General features: G+C 45.3%; 1 protein-coding gene across 15 annotated transcripts in view; it reads right to left on the bottom strand.

Annotated features, from left to right (window-relative positions):
- The window catches only part of NOS1AP (nitric oxide synthase 1 adaptor protein), a 277,804-nt gene that overhangs the window by 64,095 nt on the left and 201,605 nt on the right, over positions 1-12,104 (bottom strand). For 10 of the 15 annotated variants that reach the window (XM_072814408.1, XM_072814412.1, XM_072814410.1 and 7 more), the window contains one exon: positions 4,781-4,854. In XM_072814408.1, coding sequence (XP_072670509.1) covers positions 4,781-4,854 — 74 coding nt within the window. The remainder of the gene's footprint in view (positions 1-4,780; positions 4,855-12,104) is intronic. The other 5 variants (XM_072814409.1, XM_072814411.1, XM_072814423.1 and 2 more) reach the window with 1 other exon arrangement.

The following is a 12,104-nucleotide window of genomic DNA, read 5'->3' as shown; positions in this document are numbered from 1 at the left end:
TTTTTTTTTCCAACTAAAATGTAGGTACCTAAACATCCTAGCATAATAAATATATGTATAAATTATCATTGCTTTTGTAATAATACTTTAAGTCGATCTGTGACCAAAATTAGATTAAAAAGTCCAATTTTTAAACACACACACACAAATCTGGTTTAGAGACCATCATATAATCCTAAAGATTCTGGACAATAAATTCACCACGACCTAGGTAGGACCTTAACACAGTTTGTTAAATAAGCAAAATATAGTATCATCTTTTTCTTTACAAATGAATGCAAAACTGAGCATCATGAGGTTAAAGTTATCTCTACATCTTACACTGAGAAGACAGCATCTGGGAAACTATATTAAATTCTAATATATCTTAAGGGGAAAGAAATTATGTGTTCTAAAATCAGGAAGTCTAGGTAAAAATATAATGAAGAATGGCTTCGGGAACTTTAGGGAAATAAGATCTCCGTATTTGTGGCTCCAGAGACAAGAGCTAGGATCAATGGACAAAACTCACATAAACACAGTGAGGAGCATGGTCACAGCGATCAGGGCAGGGGGCAGAGGCATCCTGCGATGGGGGAGGCTGGACCATGTGGCCACCACAGTGCTTCAATGTCATAAAGTCCCAGGACTTTAGAGGTCACCTGGGGCTTGGGGAGAGGGAAATAAGGGGTCCTCGCTGATGGGCACAGAGCTCCTATTCTGAACAATGAAAAAGTTTTAGAAAGTGGTGATGGCCGCACGACACGGTGAGTGTGATTAATGCCATGAGTTCATACGCTTAAAATTATTACAGTGGCAGGACACCTGGGTGGCTCAGTCGGCGAAGCATCTGCCTTTAGCCCAGGTCATGATCCCAGGGTCCTGGGATTGAGCCCCATGTCATCGGGCTCCCTGCTCAGGGGGGGGAGTCTGCTTCTCCCTCACCTGCTGCCCTTCCCCCTGCTCCTTCTCTCTCTTCTCTCCAGTAAATAAAATCTTTTGAAAAAATTATTAAAATGGTACATTTTATATTTTGCCTCAATATAAAAAAACAAAACAAAACCCATGACTCTATTATTCAAGGGGAGAGATGCAAAAAATTTAAATTTAAAATGTAAGCTAATAAAAGAGGAGCCTGTTACTGATGTGGTGAAGGCATTTCTTTTGGATGGGAAGAAAGCACCGCGCCACAAAGGAGTTTTCTGAAAGCGAATGCTGGGGGAGTCCAGTGTTTCATGAAAGCCATCAGCAATTATGTATTCTGCGGCAACGCCAGTCACACCAGAGGGGTTCCTTAGGGGCAGAAACGGTCCCTGAGAAAAGCTCATTTGTGAATGTTACCATGTTATCATGATGATAAATGTTCTTACTGATGATGAAATGAGATATACCGTTTAGAATAAAGTCCTCCTTCATCAACTCCTAACACACAAATTTACATGTACAGAGACCAAAAACACCCAATTTAATACACGAGGGGGAAAAAAGGATCTAGATGCCTGGGACAGGACTGGCAAAGCTTCATACCTTTGTTCATAAATGCAGGCTGCTGAATTCTGACAGAAGAGCAAGATATCCACGAGATACCTACAACCAGAAAATCTGCTGTATGGATTTTTTTTCCCCCTGGGGGGACAGGGGTTGCCAAATAGAGCTCAGGGTCATGAGTTCAAGCCTCACATTGGGCGTGGAGCCTACCTTAAATTTAAAAAAAAAATTAATTCACTTACAAATTTAAGATTTTTTAATGTTTTCCACCCCTCCCCCACCAAAGAGCATGTTTCTTCTTAAAAGTGAAGGGAAGGAAAAAGGTCATACCATACTTATACTAATTGAAAGAAATCTTTGAAACAGAAGAACATCTAGAAGACAGACTACCTGATTCCAAGATTATTTTATTAAGCTACACTAAATAAGACACCATGATTCTAGCATCAAGACAGACAACTGGATGGATCGAAGAGAATAAAGACTTCAAAACAAACCACACAGCGAGGGACAAGAGATTTTCAACAGAGGTACTTCAGCTGAGAAAGAACAGTCTTTTCACCAAATGAGTCTGGAACAACCGGACACCTGTTTGCAGGAGGAAACAGAAACTTTGACATATCCCTCTTCTTAAAAAAACGAATCAGAGTAGATTATACACCAAAATGTGAAGCTCAGAAGAAAATCTTTGCAACCCTGAGTTAGCCAAAGATTTCTTAGAGGACACACAAAAAAACTGGTAGTTTGGATTTCACCAAAAGTAAACTCTGTCCTTCAAAAGACACTATTAAGAGAAAAGTCCAGCTAGACTTGGAGAAAATATTTGCAAACCACACACCTGATAAAGGATAGGTATTCAAAATTTGCAAAGAACTCTCAAAACTCCGTGAGAAAACAAAACACCCCAATCAAAACTGGGCTAAAGACTTGAACAGATGCTTCACAAAAGACAGACGAATGGCATCTGAGATGAAAAGATGCCCAAGGTGATTAGTTACTAGGAAATGCAAATTAAAGCCCCCATGAGATACTAATACACATCTATCTGAGGGGCTAAAATTTAAAAAAAAAAAAAAGCCAACGATACCAGATGTTGGCAAAGATTTGAAGGATTTAGAGGTCTCAAACTCCACTAGTGGTTCTACCGCTTGGGAAAAGTGTGGCTGTTTCATTAAAAAAACAAAATCGGGGTGCTTGGGTGGCTCCGTTGGTTAAGTGTCTGTTTTCAGCTCTGGTCATGATCCTGTGGTCCTGGGATCGAGCCCCACGTCAGGCTCCCCTGCTTCTCCCTCTCCCCCTACCTGGCTCATTCATACTCTCTCACACACACACTCACTCTCTCTCTCTCAGATAAATAAAATCTTTCAGAACAAGAATAACTCCCCTCCCAAGAAAAAACCCACCATATAATCAGCCATTCTACTCCTAGGTATTTACCCAAGAAAAATGAAAGTGTATGTCCATATAAATACTTGTAGTGAACAGTCACATAAACTTTTGTAAAAGCCCCAAACTGGAAACCACCAAAATGTCCACCAACATTCGAATGGCCAAGCACAATGAGTTATACTCATACAGTGGAATACCATTTAGTAATAAAAAGGGATAAGCTATTGCTACATACAATGACAAGTAAGGATTCTTAGAATAATTACAATGAATGAAAGAAGCCAGGCCAAGAAAAAGGATACGCTGTATGACGGTACACAAAATTAAAACAAAAAACACCACAAAACACACACACACACACACACACACACACACCACAAACCCATCATAACAATAGAAAGGAGATCCTTAGATCAACTATACCTCACAATAAAGCTATTATAAAAAATACATCAAATCGATAGCCTGTTTGGGCTACGTTGTTAAAACTTTGGGCAAAGTCCTTCCTCTCAACCAAGGAAAGGTTGACTCAAGGCCATGAGTGGCATCTGCAATGAGCTGGCTTTGTATGTATACGGTGCCGCTGTGGAAAACAAAAACAAAACCACCCCCCTCCCAGGAAATTCTTCCTTTTACAAAATGCAAATGACAGGGGCATTCACATCCCTCAAGCCCAGCTCTGATGCAATCTGTTTCTTGAAGCCTTTCCTTATCACTCAAGTAGAAAGTGATTATTCCCTCCTGTGAATCACCATAACACGCAAGTTAATTTTCAGGTATCGAGTACATTTTTCCATCCACCCATCACACTTTTATTAAATGATGCATCTAGGCCAGACGCTGGCTTGGTGCTAGAAATACGAAAGGGAGCTGGGCACGGTTCTTCCCCTGCAAGAGCCTCATCATCTACTGGCAAAAGACCTTTTTTTAAGTGACAGTAACACACTGTACCACTTGTTTCCACAAACATTTAAAAGTACAACAGGAACCCAGAGAAAGAAATTCATGTTGTCAGACACACGGTCTTGTGCCTCAGTGATCTACTTCCTTCTAGACTAACAGTCTCAGAGAAGGAGGGACCACGACCTACTTTAGTCATCCACTGAATCACCCAGCACAGCTCCTGGCATGAGTGTTTTCACATTCGTTACATTTCCTTGAATGAACAGAAATCCCATTTCACAGGCATCCACTCTTTGATGAGAAGACAGGGCCGCCATGTTGCCAACTTGTCAGTTGAGTCCCAACCTTTATCCGTTTTGTTGACCAGAGCAAGTCATTTGACTCTAGGTTCCCCCAAATCCCAAAGGAAGAGCTAACACCCATTCTGTCACTGAAGAAAACAGGAAGGAGGTAGGGGTGGGGTGGGTGGGGCTTGGTCAGCAGAGTCCAGGACACCAGAGTAACCCTGGTGAATCAAGGTCCTGCTGTGGGTCCAAGGGGGGCCCTGGCACTCCATACTGTGACCACCAGGTACTCCTCTGCCCAGGGAGTACACATCTAATCTCTACAGGAATCCTATTGGTCTCGTTGTGAAGGCAATTTCCAGGGACTATACGTGTCTTTCTGCTTCCCCAAAGGTCACAACCCCTCTATCTGTGCTCAGTTTCTGAGGTGGAACAGATATGCAAGTATGACATTTCAGTTGAGATAAAACTAGCACAAATTAGAAAAATCTCAAAGTACAACCAAGGGATTGGGACTAGACACCAAGTAGAAATCCTTTGTAGTTTCTAGACAGTGCAATTGAACCGAAGAAGAATCTTCCTCAAAATCTTAGAGATAAGGGAGACTGGCTTCTTGTACTTACACGTATGGAACCAACAGGTCGCAGAAGGGGAAAGCAGTAGAAATTTCTTTGAATTTACCTGGCTCCACCGGCACGACAGCTCCAGGGGACAACAGGTGAGGACGGGACTCTTACCTGTAGATAGGGTCCTGCATCACCAGCATCTTGCTCTCATCCCATGTCCACTCCTTTTTCTGCAATAAAAGAAGCTGTAAATGAATAAGTTAGGCTTGTCCTCCGCTACAGAACCAGGGCACACGGTGCGCTACTAATATGTATGCAAACACATGCACCAGCTCCCGGCCTGACGACTTCTAAGAGGTCTGGAGCTGAGTGCTCCAGGGAACAAGTGGCAAACGTCATGTCTGGTCTGTTCAGGTTCCTTCCAGCACTTCAAGGACAGTGTCTCTCCAGGGCACACAGGGCAGGTGGGAGCCGGGGCCACCCCAGAGGACCAGAAGCGCACTCCAAGTCACAGTTTCATGGAGCAATCACCAAGGGAAGACGCAGAGGCGATACATCACTCATCACAGAGGAGTGGGAGAAGCAGGAGGAACAAAAGGGAGGAGGCTGAGCTGTGAAGGATGCTGTCAAAAGCAAAAGGAAATGCAGCTCCCATCCTCCCTTCCTTAAAGGGGAGAACGTGGGATTCAAGCCTGGTGAGGTACCTAGTACATCTGTAGTTACCCAGGAGGACAGTCCTGCTGGCTGTGGACCTAACTCAAAGGAGATCTCCCCTGGGTTGCTGGGGATGTGGACAGGGATGGGAATGGGACGAGGGGTGGGGTGGGATTCAGGGGCCATACAAGAGATGAGGTGCTTGATGAGGTGAGTACCCCCCCCCAAGTGTGTTGAGGAAGCAGTTGGTCAGTGGCCACCACGGCTCCCAGGTCCCACCTCCAGGTGCAGGGACAGGCCCCCAGCTGGGGCCAGGGGGAGACTCTACTCAGGCCCTTCCGAGACATGAAGCAGCTTTACTCACACACAACGCTGGCAGACACGGCCACCCACCCGTGCCATCTCATCCCCCAGTTTCAATCCCAATCCAGCCCGCAGAGGTGGATTTTCCACAGGTTGACAAGCATTCAACATCAGATGCTGTTTTTACAGACAAGAAAACTCAGGCTCCGAGAACTAACTTTTCAAAAGTCGCCTCCCTAAGCGTGGCTACTCACTGCCCTGCACGATTTTAACGTACGAATGGCCCGTTTGGAGCAAACACAGAAACAAGGAGACCACATCTTTTTCTAAGTGAGAACCCTCCAGATGTATAAAGACAGCCAACCCTCTTCTTGACACCAAATCATCTCAGGCTTTGCGAACGCTCCTCGCCAGACAAGTCCCTGGCTGACCCTCTCTGGGTACCCGCATCACTTGCCAGCGTCCCCCCTCGAAACCTGGTACTCTGGCCTGAATCCCTCACTGATTTACACGTGGTGGGATCTGCAGAGGCACGTTCGTGTCTACGTTCCAGCTGTGATACCCCTCTTAGCCCAGCAAGGACGGGTTGATAGTATTTTTTAGCTGCCTTATAACCTTATAACTGGCACACATTGGGCCAGTTTCCAATGGACACACTGAGATTTTTCAGGGGCACAGCAACTCATGCCTGTTTTAAACACGCAGTATACGTGTTCGCCATGGGAATTCTCTTAAGAGCAAAATAGGATGCTTGAAATATGGTTTGATTTGGGGGCAAATTGAAATATAAATATTAAATAATTAAATGTTAAATTCAATCACATCTCTATCTATGACCACGTATGTCGCCCAAAGTCTTCAGTCAATTCAGGTAGCAATGTTCAGAAAGCACCTCTTCTCTGCTGTTGAGCCCATTCATTTGGATTTTTATTTCAGCAGCCGTAGGTTTTAGGTTCTATTATTTCCATTTGGTTCTTCTTTCTTCTATTTCTTTGCTGAGACTTTCTAACTCTTGTGTCAAGAGTGTAACTGCTCACGGAAGTATTTTTATGACGGCTGCCTTAACAGCCTTGTCAGACAAATCCAACATCTGTCATCTCGGTATTGGCATCTCTTGACTCTTTTATTCAATTTGTTCTTTTATTCATTTTATTCATTCGAGATTTTCCTCAATTTCTGGTATGTAATTGAGTGACTTTCAATTGAAACCTGAACATTTCAGCAGATACATTTAAAAGAGATACCAGCATCCATAGAGGATATCCTGATCAAAAAAATAAACTTTTCACCTAACTTATTTTCCTTTTCTGAAAATTGGATTAAAATCTAGTCCTCTTCCTTTAAAGATTTTGCACTAATCCTTGGATGCATCCATTAACTCTGTGAAGGGATCAGAACATTATCAAGATAAGCCAAAGGGTCTGGTGTAGAGTGGACTCTCCAGTATCCTTTCTATGCCACCATCTTTCAAATAAGACCCTGTAGAGGTCCCAGCAAGGTGTCCCCCCCTAGTTTACAGCCCAGTCAAGACTAGAACCAAGTCCTAATTTGTAGACCAGTGTGGGTCCTCTGGTACAACTGAGCTTCAATGCGGCACCATGAACAGTAGGACTCAGAGGGAAGCTCCATGGATCTCAACATTTGGATCGTTCCCTCTTGCTCTGAAATCATTTCATAACCTTCTCTTTTTCAAGTGTTTTGATGTTTTTTTTCCCCCCTCTAGAACAAAAAGCACACATACAAATGACCCCTTCCTCACTTTCTACCTAGAAATAAATATTCATGGAAGGGAAAATTTTTAGGAAAAGCTTTTAATGAGAGAAGGAAAACAGGAAGAAAAACTAAGAACCCACCACCTTTGTGGGGTTATAAATCAAAGTTGGCATCAATCAGGGGATAGCAATTTATTAATGAACAATACCTACAGCCAAACTTAGTTTCACTATCTTGAGAAACACACACAGCTCCCACTTACACTTGAGGCCATTTTTTTTTGTATAAATGCTTAGAAATAGGGCAGCCCGGGTGGTTCAGCGGTTTAGCGCTGCCTTCAGCCCAGGGCGTGATCCTGGAGACCCAGGATCGAGTCCCATGTCAGGCTCCCTACATGGAGCCTGCTTCTCCCTCTGACTGTCTCTGCCCCCAACCCCCGTGTGTGTGTGTGTGTGTGTGTGTGTGTGTCATCTAAATAAAAATCTTAAAAAAAAATAAATAAATGCTTAGAAATAAAGGTCTTGGGAGTCTTGGAGACTACATGAGGAAATTTCCAGTTTTGCTACCCACTGTCCTGAGTGGGCTGTGGTCTCCAAGTTATGCCCGAAAATGAAGACATTTCAAGTCCAGATGGGAGCCATGAGGGGAAGCAAGGAGAGAAGAGAAGAGAGAAGACAAGAGGGAAGGACACGGGTGAGTCCCTGAAGCTGTCAGCACCTCTTCGAGGCAAAGAGTACTTCACGGCCACATTTACCACCTACAGCCCAGGATGGCCAGCAGGACGCCCAGAGCCTCCTTCAACCGGAGGTCCAGGCTCAGGTAGGGCCTCACCCCCACCGTTGAGAGTCCACGCAGTAACGCAGTGAGGCCTGCAAGCGAGGCCCAGGGGGAGGAAGACCCGTCCCCTCACCAGCTCCGCATATAGAAAAGGAATGGGAGTGGACACGGGGTGCCCCTGGGGCGACTGGCCAGCCTGCTGCCAGACTCCCACCCTGCGCAGGTAGGTGCGTAACTCCGCCCTGCGTCCCCTTTGCACCTACCAAGGACACTCACAGAATCGTTGAGCCTTTCAGGAGGCCTCTGAGCTAGGGTTTGCTAACCTGTCTCTCTCTCTCTCTATTGCCCGTCCTTCCCTCATCAGTCTCCCCTCCGCCACCTCCTTCTTATGAATTCCTTACTCCAAGGTAATTAAAAAAGCCAACGAGATAGCGTAGCTTAACTTGAGTGAAGGCCCTGCGTCATGTTATTGGCTAGTCAAAACCTTCTGGAGAATGGAAGCTGTCCTCACAAGAACATGCCCTAAGACCTCCAATTACTGGGAGTTCAACCAAGGGCCCCAGCTGCGGTGTTCTGAACCATAGCTGTGGTGAGAGCCCTGCTTCTGGGAGGCTCCAGGCCAATGAGGAGGGTGCAGGGATGCCCGGGCAGGATGTCATTCCTGGGACACACAAGAGCCCCCCTGTCCCCCCACCCCCATCATGGCTCTGGCCCCAGAACGCCCTGATGACCTTGCCACACCTTCCTTGGAGCACCCTGCCCTCTAAGACACTGTCCCTCACCCTCCCCTCCCTTCCCTTGGAATCAGACCCACAGGGAAATGTGACAGCTACCCCAGCCTCACCCAAGGCCTCCACACCTTCTCTCACAGGCATTTAATCCCGTCTTGGCATTTGCTTTTTGGAGGACCTAGAATAACACAAAGCGAGAAAGGAAAGATACAGGCAAGTCATTTTTAGCTGCTTCATTTCCTGTGCTCACAGGACCTTCTCCAGTGGATACAGGAGAGAACAGTCTTCCTTTCATTTAATAACGTTTCTATAATGCTTCCTTCATGTTATCAAAGTTGATCGCAACCTTAAAAGATAAATACTAAGACTCAGATGTTCATTCACTTCTCCCCAAGTTCACCTAGTCTGGTGGTAACGAAACCCCTGCGCCCCACGACCTCCTTGCTACTCCACATGATAGAATCAGACAATGGCAGTCTCCACCACCTGCCAGTGGTAAAGGGCTTGCAGTGTTTGCTCTTAGAAGACCACTGAATGGGGTAAGCACATCCTTTATCTAATGAGTGTGGATGGCCAGTCCTCTGCAGAAAGCTACAGCCATCCTGACATTCCAAAATCTGCGGGCAGGGAATGTGGCGTGGGAATTATTAGGTCAGAGGTAGGTCTGCCAAAAACAGGAAAGTGAGTCGGGGTAATTATCATAGCCATCCTGTCTCCCTTTAGAGCCCAGAAATGGATAGGGCATCTTTGAAGCTCTTCCCCAGGAACCCAAACGTGGAGGAAGGATTTGCACTGGCATTTTGCTTCCCAGGCACATCACAAAGTCTGTCAGCTTTACCGTGACTCCTGATCCTGGCAGCAATGGGGATGTCTCAAGAAACAACCAACACACAACACAATCTTGCAAAGGCCTTATTAACTCAGCGGGACAAGTTCTCCCAGCTTCCAGACAGAACAGGATTAGTCTGAAAATATAGCTATCCCTCATCTTCAGGTATCACCCATGGTATGGAATACACATTTCAAAACTGAAGTGCTCATAAATCCTCACACAATGTACACAATTCCTAACATGCAGGTTTTAAAACCAGCAGAAAATAAGGAGGCCTTAGCAACATAACATGGTAGAAAGAAGACTGGACAAAGTTTAGTCCTGGCCCCATCAGTAACTACGTGGGTAACCCTGGGACAGTCACTGGGCCACTCTCGTCCTCGGTTTCCAAAGTCTAATCAGCCAGGGGAGCAGACCAGATCGTTTCTGAAGTTTTTTTCTCTTGAATTCTGGTTCTATAATCCTAAGCGCCTTCTTTTCTTACCCAATGAGACCTGAGTTCTGTGTTCCCATAATGACTAACACTTTGGGCAGGAAACCAGTTTTCCTGCGATGTGATATCCTGGTGACAGAGTACAGGCCAGAGGTTCAAGATCTTGGATTGATTAATTAATTAGGCATTTCCTAATGAGTAGCTTTTCTCCAAGCAACCTGAGGAGATGAGTATACACACAGCAACACAGTAGTGCTAAGAACCTCCTTATGTGATCAAGACAGACCCAATTCAAACCTTGACTTCACCTTTGATGGAATGTCAGGTCTTGGGCAAGTTGCTCAATCTTTTCTCACAAAATGAGCAAAAAAGAATGGCACCTACTCACAAGGTGGTTGTGACTAGTAAGTATAAGGTGCATCAAACAGGCCCGGCAAATGGCAGGTGCTCAGCATTAGCGTTAGTTAGCTACCATTGTCAGCTGTTCTCATTACCATCTTAGCATGTAATTACTTTCATGAGTGTGGTCCCTCTGGTCTTCTACTTTCCCAAACAGATGAAATAGGATTAGAGGGAAGACATGGTCCCTGCCCCTAAAGACTCAGCCCATGGGGGAAAAGAGATAAATAACTCTAATGCAGTTATGGAGGAGCTATAATAGACCTACATATGCAGACAATGTCATTAAAAATAATTTTGCTGGAAAAGATCCATGTCTAATACCCTCACGGATCCTATTCAGTTCCTTGAACATGGTAGACGCACAATGAATAGTTTTTAACGACAACGATGGAGCCTTTCTAGAATGTTAGGAGAGCCTCAGGAGATCCCAACTAAGTTACTGGTTTATAACAGAGACCACATGAAACGGAGGCCTTTCAAGTCCTTTCATAGAAAAATCCTTTGGATGAAGTTCAAGACTAATCTTTCTTATTCGGAAGTCCACTCCCTAGCAAATAGTGCTATAGTGTGATTCCAGGATTATAAGTAATCATTATTATGTGCACAGCAAAGCTAATTACGTGGGCCTGGCTGGGAGTTGAAGAAAATGTACTGATTGGGAGATGACAAAGCCACTTAATAGTGGGGTTCACACCACAAATATAAACCAAGAGTCCTAGGAATTTGAGATTCATTATCTGCTGGCATCAGTTCAAGATGACAGCATTTTTAGATGCTTCTTAATATAACCAAAAAAGATTTTTTTTTTCATCTCAGTGAGAGATGATCACAAAATATTTGGCTACTGCCTACACTGGAATCAAGCACCTGTAGACTAGGGTCTCTGAGCAAGTCCTACTCAGAATCCCACTGAAGGCCTTTGAATACCAACTTCCACTGAGGCCTTTCCAAGCCTAGGAAAGGCTCTTATTGTGTCTCTAAACGGGCAAACTGACAGGAGGAGACAGAGGGAAGGAACGTCATAGCCAAAGTAACCAACAAGACTGCATTTGATCCCATTGCTAAGTACTCAGTTCTTCCTGAATTGAGGACATCATCACAAATCACGTTCACTCGTCCAGCTAGCCAACAGCCGCACTAACTGAAAACACACCACATGGGCCAGGTGCCCGAGGAAGTGCTAGGCTTACAACAATGGCCATTGCCCATTAAAAAGTTCTTGGGAGAGCAGGGAACTCCTGTAAACACACTTCTTTCCTCCGGCCAGGAAGCATCCCACCATTCACCAGGCATAGGCAGGCAGGTGGGCCCCATCCTGCCCTAGAGGATCAGGCGGCAACAGTGCACCAACCCTCTTGGCTTCCAGAGTCTGCTTCGTCTATAGCCCAGGAGGCTCTCAAGGACCTAAGTAAGGACAGGTGCACGATATACACATCTATGAGGAGCAGCGAAGGGCATGGTTCCAGAGCTAGTGCAGAGCACTCAGTTGGCTAAGTGGAAATGATCACCTAATCCAACTCTTGAGGGACGCCTGGGTGGCTCAGCAGGTGAGCATCTGCCTTCCGCCCAGGGTATGATCCTGGAGACCCAGGATCGAGTCCCACATCGGGCTCCCTGCATGGAGCCTGCTTCTCCCTCTGCCTGTGTCTC

This window comes from Canis lupus, chromosome 38 (assembly GCF_048164855.1).
Source record: "Canis lupus baileyi chromosome 38, mCanLup2.hap1, whole genome shotgun sequence".
NCBI lineage: Eukaryota > Metazoa > Chordata > Mammalia > Carnivora > Canidae > Canis > Canis lupus.
Note: the sequence above shows the minus strand (reverse complement) of the source record. Positions and strands in the feature narration are given on the sequence as shown.